At 63.0% G+C, this 22895-nt stretch overlaps 1 protein-coding gene and 1 long non-coding RNA gene across 3 annotated transcripts; one reads left to right on the top strand and one right to left on the bottom strand.

Moving 5' to 3' along the window:
* Positions 1 to 58: 58 nt before the first annotated feature.
* LOC121472676 lies at positions 59 to 8798 on the bottom strand. Its single transcript, XR_005982973.1, has 3 exons — positions 8495 to 8798; positions 1210 to 6620; positions 59 to 787 (listed from the first exon to the last, which is right to left on the bottom strand). It is a non-coding gene; the product is annotated as an uncharacterized LOC121472676 (long non-coding RNA).
* On the top strand, positions 8798 to 22740 carry AGPAT2 (1-acylglycerol-3-phosphate O-acyltransferase 2). 2 transcript variants are annotated; one of them, XM_041723968.1, is made up of 6 exons: positions 8798 to 9290; positions 18722 to 18855; positions 19236 to 19411; positions 19624 to 19719; positions 21216 to 21288; positions 22104 to 22740. In XM_041723968.1, exons 1-6 carry the CDS (start codon positions 9109 to 9111, stop codon positions 22265 to 22267), a joined length of 825 nt encoding a protein of 274 aa, XP_041579902.1. In that variant the 5' UTR covers positions 8798 to 9108; the 3' UTR covers positions 22268 to 22740. The 2 variants fall into 2 exon arrangements, with proteins under 2 accessions (XP_041579902.1, XP_041579903.1); XM_041723969.1 differs by lacking the exon at positions 8798 to 9290 and adding an exon at positions 9902 to 10551.
* The last annotated feature ends 155 nt before the right edge of the window (positions 22741 to 22895 follow it).

Here is a 22895-nt window from a genome sequence, read left to right as displayed (position 1 = left end):
TCATTTATTCATGAGAGACACACACACACACACACACACACAGAGGCAGAGACACAGGCAGAGGGAGAAGCAGGCTCCATGCAAGGAGCCCAAGGTGGGACTTGATCCTAGGACTCCAGGATTGTGCCCTGGGGCAAAGGCAGGCGCCAAACCACTGAGCCACCCAGAGATCCCCTTCTCCAGAGTTTGACCCGGAGGGATGCTCACTGTGTGGCCAAGGTACCCCATGGGGTGTCCACCATGTTGTCATTAGCAATGTGGAAGCCTGGGGGCAGGCCTAGAATCCTACTGGCTGGCGACTCAGGGAGCATCCAGGGCGCACTGTGGTGTGCGGGATGGGTGGGGGGAAGCTGTGCACATGCGTGGGAGTGCACATGGGATCATAAGTGCGCACTGTGGTGAGCACCCTGACAGTGTCCAAAGGACCAGGACCTGGACGGGAGGAGCCCTGGCCCTGGCAGTATCCACGGGACAGGACGGAGGTGGGAACGGAAAGGGAAGACCGTACCCAAAGGCATTGTCTCCTCTGTGCATGCCCATGGGCAGATCCAAACCCACACAGCCACCCAGGCCAGCATAGCCTCTCCATGAGGGCCTTCCTCGTGGCTCCAGTCTCCAGAGGCCTTCTCCCAGAAGGCTGTGGGCCATGCACCTGTCCAGGCCCCCAGCAGCCTGTTGGATACTTTCCTGTGACGCCGTGCTATTCGAAGGCTTGGTGCCTGCCAGGCTGCTGTATGCTTTGTAGGGCTGGCCACTCCTGGGTTCCGGGGCCAGAGTGATCTTCCGCCTGTGGGAGGTTATGGAGCTGGTGTCAAAATAGGAGGACATGTGATAGAATGAGCGGTGTTTTCTACAACCCATGAGTCACTGAAGGGTGCTTCTGAAGCTAGTAAAATGCTATATGGTAATTAATTGAATCCAAATAAAAAAAAACCTCCAAACCCACTTGTAGACACAGGGCTCTCCAAATACGGGGGATAACATGCGGCCCAGGGCTTGGAGCTTGCACCCACTACCAGGCTCAGCCAAGTCTGGGCATTGTAGCAGGGCGGGGAGGCCCAGCGTGCGCCCTGGGGAGGGCCCAGCGTGCGCCCCTGCTAGCGGGACCCAGGAGGGATTTCCAGGACCTGGGGCAGGCAGGGGTGAGCACGCCTGTCAGGGAGTCCTCACTCACACTCACACTCCCACCCTGTAGGCAAAGACACCCACCTGTGCAGGGGTCGGGGGTGAGGGCTGGTGTTCCTGCCGCTGCACTGCTATGCCTGTCTGCATGAGGAACCACTCTCGTGTGATCCAGTGACTGGGCTCGGCATCCCCCAAACCCCCGGGATGCATGGGAAGAGCCCATCTGCTGGCTAGGACGGCCCCGGGCACAGGAGGCTGTGCCACCCCTTCACACTCGCCTCTGCTGCCTCGGCTGGTGCCTGGTCGGGAGCACCTGAGGCTGACTTGACCCCACAGGACTCTTCCCCACCAGAGCCCGGGCAAGGTCCAGGTCCACGAGCCCCCCGAGCTGGGGGCCTGAGCTGTGCACGTGGACTGGACGGCAGACAGGGGGAGGGCAGAGAGAGAGAGACGGGTCCGTGCAGAGCTGGGAGGAGAGGAGGAGACGGATGGTACAGGAGCCATGGGGCAGGAGGAAGGAGGGAGGGGGAAGAATGACAACCTCCCCCCTCCACCTCCACCTGCCTGCTGCTGGCAGCCCAGGCTGCCCCCGGGTGGGGGAGGGGTGGGGGGTCCGGGAGAGAGAGGCTCAGAAGGACACAGAAGGCGGGAAGAGAGAAGCTCCTGCCAAAAGCCCCTCCCCCCAACACCATACCCCCTGCCCACCACCCACCCTCTCCCTGCACTTGGCAGCCTGGTCCAGACAGAGCCTGGGGGCCTGCAGTCCTCACACCAAGCACCATCTAGGGGCCTCCGGACAGGCTGCCAGGGTTGGCAGCAACCAGAGCCCACCCTGCTGCACCTCTTGCAGTCCAGGGGTGCTGGTGATGGATGGGTCAGCAGCCCTGGGTGGGGTGGGGTCAGCAGCCCTGGGCAGGGTGGGCTCTGCTTTACCACCAGGTATCTGCTCCCTGCCAGGAGGGATGGGGTCAGGGGCTCCTAGAGCTCCTCCCTGTCCCTAGTCCCTCGTCCCTCCTCTGCCACCCGGGCTGCATCCACCCTCCCAGGGTCTGTCCACCAGAGGGCAGTGTGGCCCAGCCTTTGGCAGCCCTGGGGAGGGGTGGGGAGCAGTGGGGACAAGAGCGCAGAGAACCCAGAGCCCCAGGGTGGGCATGGGGATGGGCTCTGCTCTGGGGAAGGGGTCGCACAGGGCGCCTAGTTAGATTTGAATTCAGAGGGATGCCTGGGTGGCTCAGTGGTTGAGCATCTGCCTTGGGTTCAGTCATGATCCTGAGGTCCTGGAATTGAGTCCCGCATCGGGCTCCCCTGCAGGGAGCCTGGTTCTTCCTCTGCCTGTGTATGCCTCTCTCTGTGTCTCTCACGAATAAATAAATAAAATCTTTAAAAAAAGATTTGAATTCAGAGGAACAGCAAATTAACTTCTCTGGTATGAAAACATCCCAATCATCTCATGGGACGTTCTTAGGCTAAAACAGTGTTCCTTCCTTATCTGAAATCCTAACCTCACAGAATCCTGTATTTTGACTCCTAGATCTGGTGGTGCTGCCTGGGGACAGCAGCTGCGGGCAGTGGCAGGAGTCAGGGTGGGGCTGCAGCTCTCGGTCCAAGCTCATTAGCTCAGTGACTGCTGTCTGACAGGTCACCGGTGACGCAGGTGGATGTTGGCTGCGGTGCTGGCTGACATCCACGCAGAGGCAGGGTGGGGTGCTGTGGCTTGGTCTGAGCCAGGGAACCTTGTTCTAATCTCTCACTTGTCCAGACCTCTGGGGGAGAAGGTGCATGACAACCAGAGAACCAGGACAGCCCCGGTTGCCCTTAATGTGTTTGACACTCCCTAGACTCATACAGTGCTCAACCTGCATAACTGTGGGCAGTGGTCCCAAGCGGCATCTCTGCTTCTCCCTTCACCCAGATTCCTCATCTCCTGCCAGGTTTCTGCCCCCACCGCGGCCCCTGTGCAGGAGTTCCCCGGGGTCATGAGTTCACCTGCATTTCATCTGCGTTTAGGACGGAGATAGGGCTCTGGCTCACTTTCCAGCCCTCAGGGGCTGCTACTTGCCCCAGCGCTCGCTGTTGTTGGAGCAAGTGTGCATGTGTGGGTACACAGAGGGGCAGGGACAGAGCTCAGCTACCCACCACCCCGGGGCGGGGTCCCACAGAGAGGGAGGGACAGACATAGGTACCTGAGGCTGCATGTGGCTTAACCGGGCCATTCCCACCATGTTGTGTGCTTGCGTCTGGACACCTGGAGGGTCAGCACTGCCCTGGCCACTGTGCTTGCACAGGCACACGCCTGCCGCTCCTGCCATGGCCGTGACCTCCAGAGTCCCTGGGTCCCTCCCATGGGCAGCGTGCTCATGCAGGCGGCCAGGCGGCAGGCTCCAGCTCCATGCTCTGGAGCTGACGGGCTCCATGCAGCAGCATGCTCTTCTCCTGACTCTGAGAGCAGAATCCCTTCATCCCTTCATCCATTCATTCCTTCTCATCCATTCATTTGTTCACCAAGGACTCGGGGAGGGGGGGGCTGTTTTGAGCCTGATGCCCCAAGGCTCTGGGGACGCAGGGGGAGCTGCGCAGACAGGCTGAGGCTCGGAGGGCCTGGCTCAGAGGTCAGGGCACAGACACACCAGGACCGTGGCCCCGGGACTCAGAGACGTAGCCAAGGGACCCACGGGAGGCAGAGACTCAGTCCTGTGGTGTGAGCCTCGTCTCCTGAGTCCCTCATCGCTCCCATCTGACCAGCTGGGACGGCGGCCCGCAGAGGGGAAGGGTCACCTACCAGTGAGGTGGAGGGGACTGCCTGGGCCTGGGTGTCTGCAGAGCGGGGGGCCCCTTCTGCTCACCCCCTGCCTTGTTTTGCTGAGGGACAACCCTGAGGAAAGTGAGAACGTGTCTCTAAATTGTTGGGTGTGAGCCTCCAGATGGGGTGTGCGGAGGGGCCTGGCCCAACCCCGTCACGGCAGGACACCCACGGCCTGGCCATAGGCAGCTGGACTCTCCAGGGCTGCAGGAACTCAGCAAAGCCATTGGAAGGGTGAAGGGGGCCTGGCAGGCAGGGCACCGCCCCCTCCCTGCCCCATCTGTCCCCTGGCTTCCTTCCAGCTTGCCTCACGGCCCCCCCATGCCCCTGTGCCCGAGGCAGGATCCTGGCCTTCACAGTGGAGGCCCCCAGCCCTGGCCCCTGCTCCAGTGCTTGTCGCCTCCTCTCCTGCCAATCCCCCCCACCCCACCCACCCAGAGGCCGGACAGAAGGGACCAGGGCACCTCCAGGGCCCCGCAGCCAGCAGCCTAAGCCAGGCGGGGGGCAAGGCCTAGGACAGTCCGCTTGGCCTCCAGCCCCATCTAGTCCGTGTGCTGGCCTGGGGAGTGCCGGGCAGCTGACCCAGTCCACATGCCAGCTGGGCCAGGGGTGAGGTGACTGGAGGGCAGCCTGTCAGAGGTGGCACCACTGGAAGCCCAGCCTCCCCATACAGCCTCCCCCACTGACCCTCGTGGCCCCAACGGTCCATTGCTGTCCTCTGGGCACAGATTAGGAAGCTGAGGCCCTGGGAGGAAGAGCTGCTCCCAGGTCACCTGGGGGGCCGGGCAGGGGGCTCCTGGGGCTGACCCTGGGGCTGACCCTGGGCTCCTGCTCCACCTTGTAGGCCAGATCCCGGGGTCCTCCCTGCATTCCTGTATGTTGGGGGGGGCTGGCCGAGGCCACCTCTGAGGGCCCATCTGGGACCTGGGGTTCTGGCTGCTGTTAGAGCCTCAAGTGAGTCTGCCAATCCAAGCATGGAAGTCAGACCCAAGGGCCGAAGGTGGGATGGGCCATGGGCGGGGGGGGGGTGGGGCACCATGTAGGGTTCCAGCTCTGGTTCTTCTCAGGGCCTTGTTGCCCCACTTCTGTCCAGCGTTTTGTGCTCTTCCGTCCCCATCTCCCAGCCTAAAAGCCCTCTAGGGAGAAGGATCACACTTAAGTTGGCTCTGCCCCCCGCAGCCGGGGACCCTGGAGCCCCAGACACCACATCCAGGTGGTGTTCTTCTGTTGGTCCCTGAGCCCAGGGGCCACATGTCCCAGGCCCTAGGTGCCACGCATGCCCTGGCCAGCTCCCCTCCAGAGCCCTGCCCCCCCCCGCCCCGCCCCGCCTCCCCCGGGAGCTGTGGCCCTGATGCCGCCCACAGTAGGGACCTGGGAATCCAGCCCAGAAGCCTCACCTCATCTATTTTTAAGCACAAGCCCATGAAAGATTCACAGGCTGCTTTATTTACAGGTGGCAGGATGGAGAGGTCTGAAAACCGGCAGGTTCGGGATGCCTGAGCGCCCCAGGGCAGCCCGGCCTGCTTCCCACAGGCACACCCTCTCCCCCTGCCCCCTGCCCACTCAGGCCAGGCCCTTGGGGCCACCTTCCTTCCTCTCATCTAGCTTGAGGCCTGGCTTCCAGGGATCCTCTCCCCAGGAGGGGAGACGCTGGGATGCCCGCTGAGGGAGCAGGAGGCTCATAGGGCGCTCCCCCCACAACCTCCTTCCTGCCCCTGCCCAGCTGTACAACCAGCTGCTCCCTAGCTGGCATCCCTGATCCTGCAGGATGGCTGACTCCCCTTCCTGGGCTTCCATCCTGGTCCCTGGTGCTACTTCCTCCCGGGCAGGTGTGAAGACACTGGGAACCTACCTCCACACAGAAGATGCAAAGTCAGGAGTGGCCTTTGCTGGGCCAGCCTGGGCCATGTGCTCAGGTCATCCCAGCCATGCCACGTGGCACTAGTGTCCCAGTTTATAGATAGGGAACCGAGGCTCTGGTGCATTGGGCAATTGGACTATGGGGCCAAATCTTGGGACTTCAGAGGCTGGGTGCCCCACCCCTGCCCTGGATGCCGTGTGGCGGGGAGGGATCACATCATGCTCACTCTATCTCAGCTGCGGGCATGAAACAGCCTTGGCCCTTCCCTCCAGATGTGTCACCCAACCCGAGAGAACCCTGGAGGCTATGGAGCCCCAGGCTGGCTCCGGCAGGAGGAGGTCGTGGGTGGATGGGCCGGTGGGCAGGTCAGCCTCTGGTGGCTGTGCCTGTGGGAGCCAGCATGTCCCCAGAGTGTCTCCTGTTGCCCGGCACCCGGTACCCACTGATGGCCCCTTCTCCTGGCGGTGGGCTTCTGTGGGCCTTAGGCGGTGGTGACCACTCAGCTTCAAATGTGTTACCTGGTGTCACATGCTGTGCTGAGCCCCAGAGATGCCCAGGAGAGCTCTCAGCTGTTACCTGGTAGGGACTGGGATGGACTCAGTGATGAACTCACCCAGCACTCCCCTGGGTCATTGTGGGGACCCCAATCACCCTGACAGGGCCAGACAGGACGCTGGCATGTCCCTGCCCATCAAACCGGGCTTCCCTGCTCTGGTGATGCTCCGGGGCAGAATCTGAGCAGAGCCATGCTGGTCGCTACTAGTTGAGAGCCACTGATTTAAGAGAAAATCTCTTCTCTCCACCAACCCAGAAGATTCTTCAGGGCTTCACCTTCTAGAAGAAAAAGGTTTTGTCAGCTTTTCATTTATTTTTATATTTTTCTTTAAAGGTTTTATTTATTCATGAGAGACAGAGAGGCAGAGACACAGGCAGAGGGAGAAGCAGGCTCCCTGTGGGGAGCTCGATGTGGGACTTGATCCCAGGACCCCGGGATCACAACCTGAGCTGAAGGTAGGCACTCAACCGCTGAGCCACCCAGGTGTCCCTTATCAGCTTTCCAAACAGGACTTTACAGTATTGAGGATCTCTTTCAGATCTATACCAGAGGAGCCTGATGACCCCCTCCATGGGCATCTCCCGCTCCCAAGCCCTCCTCCCCTGTCCCATCAGAGGAAAAGTGTTTTTTCTTTCAACATTTCCCCAGGAGAAAATTGGGGAAGATGGTGAGATTGGGTAACAGACTGTCTGTGTGAGGCCCCAGCGGTGTGGCCAGAACCACTGCCCACCCGGGAACTCACGGATAGGGTAGTCCCATGGCACCTGGAAGCCCCTGGGCAGCAGGTGTGGGGCACAGTGACCTCCCCTGTCACTCCAATGGGGTGACTGTTACCTCTGGGAGGCCATCTTCCACCTGTAAAACGGGGATGCATTTGCAGGGGGTACCTACTGCACGCCGGGTATCCTTCTCAGTGCTGGTCACACAACCGTGAACAAGACAGATGGGTCCCAATGAAGGGGCCCTCTGACCGGGGTCAGGGAAGCTCAGCAAAGGCACAAACCTACACACACGTCACCAAGTCACAGGAAGTGCTAGGAAGGGGTTCTGGTGAGGCAGGACAGGGTGGGTGACCTACAGGTGGAGGGGTCCCCCTGGAAAGGGTGCTGCTCAGGGACCAGAAGGGAGTCCCCTGGGTAAAGTGGCCCTTTCTGCCCTGCAAGGGTGTGAGGCCTGGATTCCGTTCATCTGGTCGGTGGAGGCCCGCTGAGGGTCAGCTGCAGGCACTGCTTACAGCTAAGAAGCCCAACGTGATCCAGCCTCCACCCGGCTGCCGGCCACACCTCTGAATGCAGGCTACCCGCTCCCACCCCCCCACATGCTCTCCTCAGGTCTTGCTACCTGCCTGCCCAGGGGCCCATAAATCCTACAGCCTACAGGCTGGGCGGGGCCAGCGCCCCATCCCTGAAGGGCTCTAGGCTTTCTCTGGAGGAGCAGCGGGAGAATGTTGCAAGAGTGGAAGAGGCCAGTAGGCATATTGACAGTGACACAAAGCCATGGACCCACAGACAGACGAAGACCCAGCTGAGACACTCTCAAGGTCCCACTGAGAGACGACACCAGTATACCATGGCTGAAGCGATCTCCCCCAAGGCGCAATGCTGGGAGCATCTGTGAACGGGCTGCCACACCCATGCAGGGAACCCCACCTCCCATAGAGCCACGGGTTCCCATGTATCTCAAAAGCCAAGCTTCTGTATTTGTGGGCAAAACCAGATCTGTTTGGGGGGCCATCAGTAGAGTATTTCGGTAACAGGTTGCCTCAGCATCTAAGAAACCCAAGAGACCCATAAGATACTTCCTGATGCCCTTTGGAGTGCCAGGCATACCTCGGCATTCTGGAAAGCAGACACGGGACAGCCAGTCAGAGGGGAGGACACGTGCTGCCCCTGCCCCTGGACGCTGACCTGCATGCCCAGGCAGGGCTCTCCTCCCATCCTAGGCCCTGGCAGATGGCTGAACTGACGTGAACGCAATCACCCGGTATCTGCTCCTGGCCCCCGGTGACACATTGTTCCTGGCACCCAGAGCAGGCACTCTCAGCCAGGCTCAGAAACCTGCTCCATTCCTAGTGCCTCCGCCAGGAATCTGCGTATGCCCACCAGGCTCTGCTGAGGGCCAGCTGGGTCTCCCTGCAACTGTACCAGGGTACCTGAAGGAGGTGACGCAGGTGGCCCAGGTGGCCCAGGTGACAGTCATTCAGGCAAGGTTCAGGGTCTCCTTTGTGTGGCTGGCTGGTGACCCAGCTGCCACCGGTCGCGTCCTTGGATCGCCTTTAGAAACATGCTTCTGGGCTCAGGGGCCGCGGGGATGTGGGCAACAGGAGGCAGGGCGGGCGGCAGAGGCCCAGACTGTGGCGTGGGGGGCGGTGCCAGAGTCCAGGCTAACAGGCTGCGGGGGCCGCGGTGGGGGGGGGGTGAGGACGCCGCCAGGAGCCAGGTGACCCAGGGGCCGGCGGGGCAGGGGGAGTGTCGCGGGGCGGGGCGGGGCGGCCCCCGGGGCCCGCCTGGCCGCCGGGCAGTCGCGGGGCGGGGCGCGCCTCACCTAGCAGCTTCCTGGGCGCGCTCGCTCCCCTCTCCGCCCCGGGCCGCCCCGCCCCTCCGCCGTCGCAATAAGGGGCGCGGGCGCGCGGGAGGAGGCCAGCTGTCGCCAGCCCACCCGTCGTCCTCGCGCCTGCCCGGGGAGCGCGGAGAGGGAGCCGAGGCCGGCGCCGCCGTCGGGGCTCGCGGACCGGCGGCCAGGGCGCGGTCTGGGCGCGGCGGGGTCATGGAGCTGTGGCCGTGGGTGACCGCGGCGCTGCTGCTGCTGCTGCTGCTTGTGCAGCTGAGCCGCTCCGTCAGGTTCTACAGCAAGATCACTCTGTACTGCGCGCTCTGCGTCCTGGCCTCCACCGCCGCCTCGGTCGTCTGCCTGCTGCGCCACGGCGGCCGGAGGGTGGAAAACATGAGGCAAGGGGGCCGGGGCCGGGGCGGGGGCGGGGGCCGGGGGCCGGGCTGGGGCGGGGCGGGGCGGGGAGCGCCGGGGGGCGGGGGGGGGGCTGGAGCGCCGGGGTGCGCGGGGACGGCGCGGGCGGGGAGGGGGGCAGTGCCCGCCGGGAGGACAGTGCCGCGCGGGGGGACAGTACCAGCCGCGGGGGGGCCGGCGCCGGGGCGGGGCGGGGCGGGGAGCGCCGGGGGGGGGGGGCTGGAGCGCCGGGGGGGGGGGGCTGGAGCGCCGGGGTGCGCGGGGACGGCGCGGGCGGGGAGGGGGGCAGTGCCCGCCGGGAGGACAGTGCCGCGCGGGGGGACAGTACCAGCCGCGGGGGGGCCGGCGCCGGGGCGGAGCGGGGCGGGGAGCGCCGGGGGGGGGGGGGCTGGAGCGCCGGGGTGCGCGGGGACGGCGCGGGCGGGGAGGGGGGCAGTGCCCGCCGGGAGGACAGTGCCGCGCGGGGGGACAGTACCAGCCGCGGGGGGGCCGGCGCCGGGGCGGGGCGGGGCGGGGAGCGCCGGGGGGGGGGGGGGCTGGAGCGCCGGGGGGGGGGGGCTGGAGCGCCGGGGTGCGCGGGGACGGCGCGGGCGGGGAGGGGGGCAGTGCCCGCCGGGAGGACAGTGCCGCGCGGGGGGACAGTACCAGCCGCGGGGGGGCCGGCGCCGGGGCGGAGCGGGGCGCGGGCCGCCGCCCGCTTCCGCTTCCCTAACTTTCTTCTCTCGCCTCTGTCCTTCCTGCCCCGCCCGCGGCTCGCGGGACTCCCGCGGCTCCGGGGCTCTCCCGCCGCGCAGCGGGGAGAGCCGGCGGGGGCGGGCACGTGTCCGCGGGGCCCACGCCACAATGTCTCCGCGCCCGGCCCCGAGGCCCCGGCGGGCCGCGATCACCGAGGGATTTAAACAGTGTGTCAGTACCCGGCGCCGCCGCGTCCTTGTGCCCCGCCGAAGGGCCCTCGGGACGCGCAGGGCGTTCGGGGCGCGGTGGCGGGTGGCGGAGCGGCGCGGGGAGGCTGGGCGGCGGGCCAGCTGGGAGGGGCGCCCCGGGCCCCGCCCGCGGGGAAGGAGCAGCCGCCGGCCGGGCTTGCCCCTGGGGAGCTTTGCTGGAGCACCGCCCTGCCTGGACCGGGCTTTACAGCCAGGCGTGCCTGTCCTCTGCGCGCCCCCTCCTGCCACCCGCCAGGTGATAAATGCACCTGTGCTCCATTTCGGCCTGGAGCCCCGCCTTCCCTGCGGGGCCCTTGAGAAGGTAAGAGGCTCCGGGGAGCTTGGGCCCTTGAGGTCCAGCCTCACGGTGGAAGGAAGGCAGAGGTGGCTGGGATCCTTCAGTGGACACCTCTGTGACTGGTGGGTGTGGGGCGGAGAGGTCAGGCAGGCCTCAAGAGTTGGGGGCCTCTCTGGGTCAGGTGCTAAGGGGCGGGGGCTTCTTCCTGCCTTCTCTCCCGGTTTCTGGTCCCAGGAGGGCTCTTGCCAACATTTCTCTCTGTGGCTTTTGCAATGGCTTCTTGGCTGTGGCCTGCCGTGGGGACAGAGGTCCCTGAGCATCCTGTTCCCTGCATGCTCACAGGGGCAGCGGGTGAGGGGTGCTGACCTTATGCCACCTCTGCCCTGTCCATCCAGCCAGCGGGTGCTGCTGGGACTGGCCCTCGCTGGGTCCCCTGGACCCTGTCTTCAGGGGTTTGTGGCTTTCCTGTAGTACCCAGAGTAGGTGAGGACTCAGTGGACTTGCTCATGGGTCTCTGGTGCCCCTGCCCACCTCCAGCATGGTCCAGGCCAGCATCCCAGGGAGTGCCGACCCCAGGGACAGCCCCTGTGTGGCCCTTCTGGCAGTCTAACCACGTGGAATGGCCCTGGGGAAGGGAGGACCTGTTTCCAGGGAGTTCCTCCAAGCTGGGCCCCCACCACTCTGGGGTGGGCGCTCGTGAGGCAATGCACCTCTCTGGAGTTTGGGCCTGAGGTTAAGGTCCTGGGGTCCCCTGCAGGCAGCAGGCTCACAGCTGGAGCCTCCTCTCAGCCCTAGCTGGGGCCTGGCCTCAAGGCAGGGTGAGGGGTGTGGGTTCAGGGAGCGACAGGCTGATGGGCTTCTTGGAGGCAGCGCTGCCCTCCTAGAGCCAGGCCTGTGGACAGCACATCTGGTTCTGAGGCCTCGGGGAGGCCTGAGTCTAGCCGTCCTGCGGCGCGGGTGGAGAGCTGGGTCCAGAGCAGGTTTTCAGCAGCAGTGACCGGAGAACCAGGAGGTGACCCTCCTTTACACACTGTGTCATCAGGTGGCCTCTTTATGAGCAGCTTACTTGTCTTTTTAAAGGACTGACTCAGGCCTCAGAACTTCCCAGGGATCAAGTCGGAAGTCCCCAGTTCCCTTTTTGATCAGGCCTTCCCTTGGCCTTGCACCTCTGGCCCTTGGTGTTGGCTCTCAGCCCCAGTCTCACCTGAGATTCTGGTTCCCCCAGGGAGCCTAGAGGCTCTGAGAAGACTCGATGAGAGCTTCCTACTGCTTTCCCGCGCTGGGGCAGCTCCCAGACTTGGCTCTGTGAAGGGGCCACCCCAGGACACTGACAGGTGACAGCAGGTGCTCTTCTCCCCAGGGAGGGATCACAGCCCCCTTCCCCTGGACCCCTAGATCCCACAGGGAAGGGTCACAGTGATGACTCTCAAGACCCCCGCCAGCTGTAGCTGAAGTGGGGGTGCCGGTGGGGCATGCTGGGGGCCGGAAGTCCCCCAGGGGGCAGGCGGTGGGGAGGAGCTGCTGCATTGCCCCCGGACAGGACCCAGGAGACTGGAGGTGGAGGTACCCGAGGGGCTGAGCAGAGGGCCCCCACTCCCTTGTTGCGGCCCCTCCAGGTCCGCCCTCCGCTGTCTGTCCTGACCCCCCAGCGCCCCGGGGCATCTGGCTGCTCCTCCCCAATCCCGCAATGATCCCCCTCCCTGGACGCCATTGTCTCTCCTCTCACCTCCTGCCTCCACTGCGGGCACAGATGGAGGGTCGGAGGTGCCGCCTGAAGCTAAGGCCTCCTGAGCGGCGGGAGGAGGGAAGAGGCTGTCCTCTGGAGTCCCCAGAGCTAGGAGGTGGCGGAGATGGGGTGCAGACCCTCCAGCAGTGACTCCGCAGGACACAGTCTGTCCTTCCCCTTGCCCACCCAGCACGAGGGCAGGGCAGTGCCAGGGTGGCCACGGGACCCAAGACCCGGGCTCTGGGTGCCTGGACTTGGGGGAGCAGCCCTGCTCTGTCCCCTCCCTGCTTTCATGTCTGAGCAGCTGCAGGCCAGGCCCTCCCTAAGAAAGCCTTTGCCTGCTAGAGTCCAGCTCTGAGGGTACAGGGAACAGTGATGGGAACAGAAGAGCCTGACCCGCTGGGGGGCTGAGACCAAGGATCCCTCCAGGCTGGCTGGGGCCTGTGTATCAGGCTTGGGTGGAGTATGAGACCACGTTTTCTCACCCCAGGAGGCAGATGCCCTTTGCCAGAGACAAGCGTGAGATTGCTCTGTGGGCGTGAACGTTGAGTTTGGCTGCAGGATCAGGAAACCCTAGTGACGGCCTCCTCACTGGAGGCATGAGCTTTTTGTGCATGGAAGGAGACCAGACCTGGGCGGCCCGGGTGCATGGAGAGCTTCCAGCCCCTTCCATCCTGTGGCTCCCCTGTGCTCAGGGGCCAATATGCCACTGCTACGGCAGGGCCTTGGGGCTGGACTGCCTGCTTCTGCATTCTCCCAAATGGCTGGGATGCAAATAGTGGGTGGACAGCTCTCCACTTCCAGGCAGGTGGGGCAGCGAGGCTCTTCCGTTTGTGCAGCCCGTGTGGAGGCTCCAGCAGGGAGGAGAGGGGATGGCTTCCATCAGAGTCTGGCCTCTTAGCCAGGGCTCCAGCCACTCCGCGGTTTGTGCCCTGGGGAGGGCACGGATGGGGACCCAGTGCAGTCAGGGAGCCCCGTGGCACGTGGGGGCTGGCCAGGGATCCTGGTTTTGCCAGAGAGTCTGCCTTTGTTTCTCTTGGAGTAGGATGGCCAGGGGCAGACTCCCTTCCCTGGATGTGCTCCTGCAGGCCCAGAAACCAGAGCTCCCCGCAGTCCTGAACATCCTGGGTCAGCCCTGAACATCCTGGCTTGCCGGCCCTACCCTGTCCCCAGGCTCCTGCTTGCCCAGGACTGCCCTTCTTACCCGCCGTGGGGTTCTGCTCAGGCTGGAAGCCCCACCCCACCCCAGGGATGTCCCCTCTTTGTGCTCCAACTTGTAGGACACTTGTTGGAAAACATTGCTGCTCTGCCAGGTGCCTCTCTGGGGCCTCCTATTCCGAGCAGAGAGCAGATGGAGCAGATCCCAGATGGAGCAGATCCGTGGCTCTGTGTGGTCTTCCTGGCAGGGGTATCCCCAGGTGATCCCCACTGAGGACCACCCAGAGGGGTCTGGCTGAGGACTGGCGTGCCTCAGTTAAAACAGTCACCCGCTGGGATAGTAATGTAGCCCAAGGCCAGGGGCTGAGGGCAAAGCTCAGCCGGTGGCCAGGGCCTGGCCTTGAACTTCTTCCAGCTGCCTGGAGTCTGTGGAAGAGATGGCTGGGGGCTCTTGCGCCACCTACTCTGGGTTCCTCTTATCTGCTTGTGACCTCATCATCACAGTTGCCCCTGGGGGTCCCAGCGTCCTGGATTCAATCTCCTTTCACAGGCTGGAATGGAAGCTTGGTGGGGGGCTGGGGTCAAGCACAATGCCCAAGGTCATGGTTAGTGAGCAGGGACCAGGATCTGATCTGTCTCACCCAGAGCCTGGGAAGGGCCTGGGTGTCCTCAGGCTGAGCACAGAAAGTCCAAGGAGGCTGGATGGGAGTGAGCCTGGGCTCCCATGGGCTCCCGTGGGCTCCCGTGGGCTCCAGCAGGATCTATGGTGTTTACTGTGCTCAGGTGTTCTCAGCGGTTCAAGTCTGGGGTTAAGTAGAGGGCTCCTGAGAAAGATCCAGGGGTGGCCAGGACATCCCATCTGCTTGAGGAATGGTCCTGCTCTGGGGGGCTGGGGGGTGGGGGGGAGGCTTGAGGTGTAAAGGTGACACCAGCCCCCCACCTGGCTACTGGCAGCAGTGCTTCTGGAAAGTCAGGCCCTCAGCCCACCCCAGGCCGCTTGGGCTTCAGGTAACCTTGGTTCCACCTTCACTAGCCTCCCCTGGGGAATTGGGGGCTAGAGTAGTGTGACCTATCTTGGGGCCAGGGCCAGCGCCAGGGACACCTGCTTAAAGCTCTGGGGCCCTGGCTTCTGATGGGGCAGCCCCCCAGCCCAGAGGCTGGCAGAGGGGCAGTCAGGTGAAGTGGACAGTCAGGGCACAGTGGCGGCTGCTGTAGGCTGGCTGAGGGGACAGCGTCACCACCATCCCTGCTGGGTGCTGGGTGGGGTCTACAGGGCCTTGGGGAAGGGAAAGAACGTAGCTTTTGCAATTCTGGAATTCCATCATGCAATCCTGGATCCTCACCGCTCCTCCGGCATGCCCTTTACCTGGGGTTTTTCACTTGTTTTCCAAAAACCAGGTTAGGAGGCGGATTCCCGCCATCCCAGCTTCCCTGCCGTGAGACCTCTAGCAAGTGGCCTAACTGCTTAGCCTAGACACCCCTCATTTGTGGGGTGGGTGTCCCGAGTATGCCCACCTTGTGGGGCTGCCCTCTGAACAAAACTGAGGGCTCCTGTCACACCCTTGGCACAGCGCAGGGGAGGTTAGCACTCCCACCTGCCTCCACGTGGTAAGTGTGCTCTGCTTTCCCCCAGCAGGGACTCTCCAGGCTTTGTCTCCCAGGCAGGGCCTGCTGGGCACCCAGAAACATGTGCTGCCTGCAGGAACTGCAGCAAAGCTTGGTTTGCTTCTTCTCACATTGAGAAAACTGTTAAAATGATAGACTTTCTCAACACTTTTACTAAAAACCTTGAAACTGTGACAAGAAGAAGGCAGGTGGGCGGTTATGGCCTGCAGAGAATGCTTTGTCCCCTCTAAGACTAGGGGTGCCCTTCTTGGGCAGCAGTGGCTGGCGTGTGTTCTGGGTCGGGCAGATGCATCCCTCTTGCGGGTGTGCAGAGCATGCTGCTCTGTGCCCCGCCGCCCTGGGCTGCCCGCTGGCGGACATCTCTGCACAGGACCTCCCAGTTCCAGAAAAACCAGTTTGCAGTCAATCCCTTAAATTAAATACGCAAAGAAATCCAAATAGGAAGTAGAGAAGAATCCTGGAGATGGATGGTGGGGACGACTGCACAACCGTGTGGGTGGATTTAATGCCAATGATCGGACATTTAAAAACGATTAAAATGATGGGGTGCCTCGGTGGCACAGTCAATGAAGCATCTGCCTTGGGCTTCAGTCATGATCCCGGGGTCCTGGGGTGGAGTCCTACGTGGGGCTCCCGGCTCAGTGAGGAGCCTGCTTCCCCCTCTCCCTCTGCCCTTCCTTCCTGCTCATGCTCTGTCTCAAATAAATAAAATATTAAAATAATGATTAAAATCATAGACTTTATGTGACATATATTTTGCCATAATTTGGAGAGAGAGAGAGAGAGAGAGAGAGAGAGAGAGAGAGAGAAGCCAGTAGGTGCCTCCAGCAGAGAGAACGCGCTCCTTGGCCAGCAGGAGGCGCTTGTGACCTGTCAGGGCAGGACTTGGCCTCCAGGCCTCACTGGCTCCACCCCACCTCTTCCCACACTGGGACATTCAGACCCTTTCAGATTTTTCTTTTTTAAGATTTTATTTTTAAGTAATCCCTACGCCCCACGTGGGGCTTGAACTCACAACCCGGAGATCAAGAGCCACACTCTCCACTGGCTAAGCCTGCCGGGTGCCCCTTAGAAGAGACCATGCTAGGGATCCCCAGGTGGCTCAGTAGTTTAGCGCCTGCCTTAGGCCCAGGGCGTGATCTCGGAGTCCCAGGATCGGGTCCCACATCAGGCTCCCTGCATGGAGCCTGCTTCTCCCTCTGCCTGTGTCTCTGCCTCTGTCTCTCTCTGTGTCTCTCATGAATAAATAAAATCTTTAAGAAAAAAAAAAAAGAAGAGACCATGCTGGAGGATTGTAGGCCTGCCTGCCTTGTGCCTGCCTTAGGATCAGATCCTGAAAGAGGGGCCAGATTTCTTTTCTTCTTTTTTTAAGACTTATTTATTTATTTGAAAGAGCGCACACAGCAGGGGAAGGGGCAGAGGAGCAGGGAAGCAGCCTTCCCCTGGAGTGCTGGACCTGCAGCCCCATGTGAGACTCCGTCCCACAACCCAACCCTAAGCATGACCTGAACCAAAACAAGCGTGGACTCTCCATGGACGGTGCCACCTGGGCCCTCGGAGGCAGGGCGGCCGCTCAGCTCGCTCTGCGAGTCTGGGGCCTGGTGAGGGGTGGGGACGGATTGGGTGGGTCAGGCCTGATCTGGCCCCGGCTGGCAGATCCTGGGGAGGACGGCTGGTCTAATGGTGCAGGCAGCCCTGAGCCTCGGGGTCCCCATCTGTGACGGGATGATGGTAACTGCCCTCTCACAGGAGCTCTGTTCTGTGAAAGGGGCACAGCTGAGGGAGAGGCTGGCTTTCAGACGTGGAAGGACAGATCCCAAGGGGTTGGCCCCCAGGAGGCCTGGAGGGACCCCAGTCCACAGGCACTGGGTGCAGGGGCTGCAGGACAGGAGGCCCATGTATCTCGGGATAGAGTCTGGGAAGAAGAACGCGTTCTGGGGACGGATGGAGGGGACGCCCCTGAATGTGCACCCAACAACACTTAAGTCGGTACATTCTGGGCCATGTGCATTTTACGATGATTTTAAAAAGCCAGAGTCTGGGATCCCTGGGTGGCGCAGTGGTTTAGCGCCTGCCTTTGGCCCAGGGCGCGATCCTGGAGACCTGGGATCGAATCCCACGTCGGGCTCCCGGTGCATGGAGCCTGCTTCTCCCTCTGCCTGTGTCTCTGCCTCTCTCTCTCTGTGTGTGTGTGACTATCATAAATAATAATAAAAAAAAAATTAAAAAAAAAAAAAAGCCAGAGTCTGGCTTTGAGCCTGTCCTGAATCCGCTCTGTCCAGAGGCGTCTCCAGGCCCTGCGTGGCTACTCCCCTCCTGCAGAAAGTGGAAATCTCTCCCCTGCCATAAGGACTGTTGGCGAGATCAGATAACGGGGACTCGGGAGGCGGGGAGGGGGGGCTGCCCGAACCTCTGTGACAGCAGAACAGCTCTGGGCCGGAACCCTTGGCCCAGTGGGTGGCATATGTGCAGCCCCCTGCCGCCCACAGGGGATAGGCAGGGAGGGTTTACAGAGCACCAAGCCCCAGGCCTTGGGCTCCATCACCCTGCAGGCTGACCCTTAATGGAGCCTGTTCCAGTAGGAGCACTGTCCCCGCTGCACTCTCCTCTCCAGGACCAGCCAGCACCTGCAGATGTGTCCCCACACACAGAGCCATTCAAGCCTGCCAATGAGGCCTGGATGTGACCCCAGGAGGTCGTGATGCTCTGGGGCAGATCCTTAGGGCGCCAGGGCTGGAAGGGCTGCAGACTTGAAGCCGGGGAGGTCCAGGCCCACACACACCTGGCTCCCTGACTCTCTCCATCACCCCGGGCAGTCATTCAAGCTGTAGACCATGAGAAGGGGAGGGGAGGGTGGGGTTGCTCCGAGGACAGGGGTAGGGGTGTAAGCCCTGGCTGGCTGTGCTCCTCTCATCGGGGTGGCTCTTCTCCTTCTTCCCAAGCAATCTTCAGCCCCTGCAAAGCTCTGCACTCGCTATGGCTGCCTTCTCCCTGGGGTGGCACTGTCCTGCAGGGATGGTCCCTTCCCCTGGCCGGGCCTCCTTCCCCAGGGCGTGTGGGTGGGGGCCCATGGCCTCTGCAGGGGTGCAGGGATCTCTCTCTCTCTCTGTTGGGTTTTTTATTTTCTTACTTTATAATGATTTTACAAGTAATCCCTACCCCCCACAGGGTTTGAATCTATAACCCTGAGATCAGGCGTCATACCAACCGAGCCAGCCAGGCACCCCTCCGTGTTGGGGTTTGGGTCACTGACACGGAGACCCAGCCTGGCCCCAGTCCCTTTCCAGCTGCCCCTGGCTGAACAAGCAAGGGTGTGGGGTGAGGGCAGGGCAACGCAGTAGGTCCCTGGAAAACAGATGTACAAGTGGATGCCCTCCCCTTTGCCAGGGGTCCAGCACCTGGAGACCTCGCCCCTTCTGTGCTTGATCCTCTGTGTTCCTGCCAGCATGGGGGAGATGGGGCAGCTCGCACTGTCCCCCGAGGGATGGGACCTAGAGGCCTTTGGGGGGAAGGTGAATTCAAGGCCGTGCACAGCCCATGAGAGGGCTTGCCAGGGCTCCGTCTGCGGTGCGGAGGCGGGGATGTCTCTTTGCTGTGGCTCTGTCCCCAGGCCAGCCCAAGGCCGGAGCCCAAGATGGAGTGCAGGGCTGTGGGGCCCCTCTCACTGACCATGTCTCCCCTCAGGATCATCCAATGGTTTGTCCTGAGCTTCAAGTATGTATTTGGCCTTCGTTTTGAGATAAAGGGTCGCCAGAAGCTGGAGTTGGACCACCCCTGTGTCATCATTTCTAACCACCAGAGCATCCTGGACATGATGGGTAAGCCAGGGCTGCAGGGGGGCTGCTGGAGGAACTTGGGGGGTTGCTTCAGAGAGGTGGAGCCTGGGCCTGGATGAGCTGGGGGGCCAGGAGGGCAGACCCAGGCCCGGGGGACATGACAGCTCTCTGTGTGCCTGATGCTGGGTCCAGGGCTCTGCCTCTCACCCTGGCACTGGGAGCTCTGCTTCACCCCTCCCTTTACATGCGGGGTGACAGGCTGAGAGGCCAAATGGCTTGGCCAGGTAGCCAGTGGGAAGGCATGACCCGGCCCAGGCCTGTTGGTGGTCGAGGCACAGGGCTGGTTCTCTCTGCCTTGGGGAGGTGGCTGCCAGGCTCTGAGCATGACCCCCACCTGCCTGGGGCCCTGTGGCCACCTGCAGGCCTTATGGAGGCCCTACCCGAGCGCTGTGTGCAGATCGCCAAGCGGGAGCTGCTCTTCTTGGGGCCTGTGGGCCTGATTATGTACCTCGGAGGCATCTTCTTCATCAACCGGCAGCACTCCAGGACCGCTGTCACCGTGATGGCCGATGTAGGCGAGCGCATGGTTAGGGAGAATGTGAGTGTGGGGCTCGGGGCCTGTGTGGCTATGTAGATGCTCCAGCTCTGGGCACACAGAGGTCAGGAGCAGGGCTGTGCATGAGCCAGGTGGGTGGTGGTCTCAGCTGAGAATGGGGCTCCCCAGGAGGGGGGCTCCCCAGGAGGGGGGCTCCCCAGGAGGGGATGGCGGCCTGGGACTGCTACAGCTGCCTCCTCTCCCTCTCCCTGCAGCTCAAAGTATGGATCTATCCTGAGGGCACACGGAATGACAATGGAGACCTGCTACCTTTCAAGAAAGGTGCCTTCTACCTGGCCATCCAGACCCAGGTACTTCAGGGCACTGCCTCCCAGAGGGTCCAGGGGGACTTAAAGCTGGAGGCGACTGCCTACCCAGGCTAGGGCCACCGGCACTCACAGAGCACCTCCCACCAGGCAGGCACAGGGCCTTATGGCCCCTGCAGCACCTGGTTTCTGACCTGCTGAGGGGCAGATCTTTGGGCCCTTTCCCCACCCTGAGCATCAAGGCTGGTGCCTGAGCAGGTCCAGCAACCAGGTACCATCACACTTGTCACCTGGGGGCTGGCGCCTGGGGCTTCAGCACCCCCGCCCCGGTAGCCAGCCAGGCAGGGCCCTCAGAAGGCAGAGGCTGTGGGCCTACTTGCTGGGAGCTCTCAGGAAGGCCCAGTGCTGGTTCGGTGCTGTGGGCCGCAGGCTGGGGCAGGGCTGGGGCAGGGCTGGGAAGCCCCGTGAGCAGGACCCGAGCTGGGGGCAGGGCTGGGCAGAGCGAGCTGCAACTAACTGTGTGGTGGGCCTCTGTACGTCACTGGGCCTGGACCTCCGCGTGGGGCTCCACCCAGGAGGCGCTTGGGGTGAGGCCAGAACGGGGGAGTGTGTCCATGCGCCGGCAGTGCGCCCTGGTGGGTGGAGGCTGCCCTGTCCCACTCCGGGTGCTGTTGGGGGAGCTTGTGCAGGGAAAAGTCATTGTCAGCGGCCAGGGTAGGGGCTTCGTCCTGCCCAATGCAGGTCTGGGGCCCGCCGAGCCCCCGCGGCGCTGCTTCTGCGCTCCCACTGTGCCGGTGGCCTCTGGCGCCCCCTGGTGTCGGCCCTGAGCTGGGCCAGGTGCAGCTCTCCCTTCAGAGGCAGCCAGCTGCGCCCCTGGGGGGTGGGGAAGCAGGGACGGGTGGAGGACCCTGGGCCTGCGGGAGGTGGGGGGCACCCTGCCACACGCCGGGGGCTGCCGGGAAAGGAGGGAGGACGCGGTGGCTCTGCTGGGGTCTGGTGGTCTCCCCCCCAGGGCCTCCCAGACTGCAGCCTACCTACCCAGGTCCCAGGCCGTGCCCCTACTGGTACGAGGGAGAGGCTCCCTGACTGCCAGGGTTAATGATCACCCTAGGTGTCCCCTGCCCCCTGCCCCCTGCCCGGCTTCAGGATGGGGGAGGGGTGGGCAGAAGGGCCAAAGTAACCTATGCCTAAACTGTAGGGGAGGGGGGCACAGACATGACTCATGGACATGTGCCAGCCCAGGAAGGCTTCCTGGTGGAGGGGATGCTTGAGTGAAGGTGTGCAGGGTGAGTTTGTGGAGTGCTGGGGGCAGCTGGAGGTGGGCAGGGGGCAGGGGGCAGGGCCGGCTGTATTCCTGGAAGGCACCAGCCTAAGAAGCGGCACCTGGGGGTGATCACTAACCCAGGGCATGAAAGGTGTCCCTGGCCCAGGGGTCAGTGCGTGGAAGGACCTGGAGGCAGGTAGGTGGCAGGGCGGGGCCACCCTGCTAGCTGGTCCTTGGGGCTTCCATGTCCTCAGGCAGCACGGCTTCCTGCCCACAGGTGCCTGTCATCCCCATCGTCTACTCCAGCTTCTCCTCCTTCTACAACCCCAAGACGAAGCTCTTCAGCTCAGGTAGCGCCCCAGCCCCTGCATGCACATGCAGCCTGGCTCATGCTTGCTTACTAGGATGCCCAGGCCCCTGATGGGACAGTTCCCGTTTCTGGGTGGTCACTGTAGGCCACTGACCAATTGGTGAGTGAAAGGAGGCAGGAAGGATCCGGAATTGCAGCTGCAAGCTGAGCTGGGCAGTCATGGGCCTGCTTCCCAGCAGAGGGGCCTACGGTACCCGAGTCCATGCACTGTGGCACAGGCTGGGCAGTGCTCCCAGGTGCCCTCGTGCCCACTGCTGTGGAGCTAGGGGGCCACTCCCCACCCTCCTGGTCCTGGCCCTCCTGGTCCTGAATGTGGGCTCCTAGGGCCTGGGTGGGAGGGTGGGGTCAAAGGTCGTAGGGCAGGGGGGGTGGGGGGGTGGGGGAGTAGGGGAAGAGCCAGGCTGCGTCCTCCCTCATCTAGGCCACCATGGAAGATAGGACGAGGGTGGGTGCCCGGGAAGCGGTGAGGGACACTTCTGGGGGAGGGAATGCTCTGTACCCCGGGTGGGGCCCGTCAGGGAGCATGTGGCTGTCAGAACCCACCAAAGGCAGACTTAGGAGCTAAGTGTTTGATTACGAGGATTATTCTCAATTAAAAACCAACACCTGAGACCAGGGTGTCCAAAATGGAACCAGGCTTGGTTCCTGGCCTGGGCCTTGGGCGGCTGCATGGAGAAAACCAGCAGGTGGCGGAGGAGCAGAAGGGCACTGGAGCAGGGACAGGAGGCTGCAGGGGTGCCAGGACAGCAGGCCTGGGTCAGGCGGCCAGGCACTGATGCAGCTCACCCCCAACAGGAACAATCAGGGTGGAGGTGCTGGATGCCATCCCCACCAGCGGCCTCACAGTCGCAGACGTCCCCAAGCTTATGGACACCTGCCACCAGGCCATGAGGACCACGTTCTTCCGCATATCCAAGATCGCCCAGGAGAATGGGGCCACTGCGGGGCAGGGCTCCTAGGCAGCCCAGTAGCCGAGGGCTGGCTGGGGCAGGGCCTGGCTAGAGATGGGACAGAGGAACCTCCTCCCTGCCCTGACAGCTGAACATCACTGTGTCCTACTCCTGAAGGCCCCCCAGCTTTCCTCTGGGCCCCGGATGCAGGTCCTGTCCCTGGTCCTGACATCCCCCAGAGGAAAGTCTGGAGCCTTCCCCAGAAGCCCATCCTCATGCCTCAGGGACCCGGGAGCAGGCCTGGGGCCCAGTGGGGCTGGCGAGGCAGGGATGAACTACATGGCCTGGGGCCTCCGGACGATTGGCCAGAGTCTGGGCCTGCAGGCTGCATGGCCAGCCCCGGCCCTTGGGGAGAAGTGGGACTCTGGAGGTGAGGGGCACACATCAGTCTTGTGCAACCTGGACCTCAGGGGGAGCCTGGGAGCAAGCCTGCCAGACACTGCACTCCGTCCGTGTTTTTTAATAAACGAAGTCTCCGAGTGCCTGGTGAGCTGTGGTCACTTGGGGCGGGTGGGTGGCACAGCGCCCGGGGCTGCCGCGCCCCCGCTGGGGCTGCACTGTGGGAGCCTCTCCGTCCCTGGCACCCCCCCAAGGGCCAGGCCCCTGGTCACCCTGCGGTACACTTTCCTGGGGGTGG

This window comes from Vulpes lagopus, chromosome 12 (assembly GCF_018345385.1).
Source record: "Vulpes lagopus strain Blue_001 chromosome 12, ASM1834538v1, whole genome shotgun sequence".
NCBI classification, from domain to species: Eukaryota; Metazoa; Chordata; class Mammalia; order Carnivora; family Canidae; genus Vulpes; species Vulpes lagopus.
The sequence above is the reverse complement of the archived record's forward strand: the minus strand, read 5'-3'. Positions and strand labels throughout refer to the sequence as shown.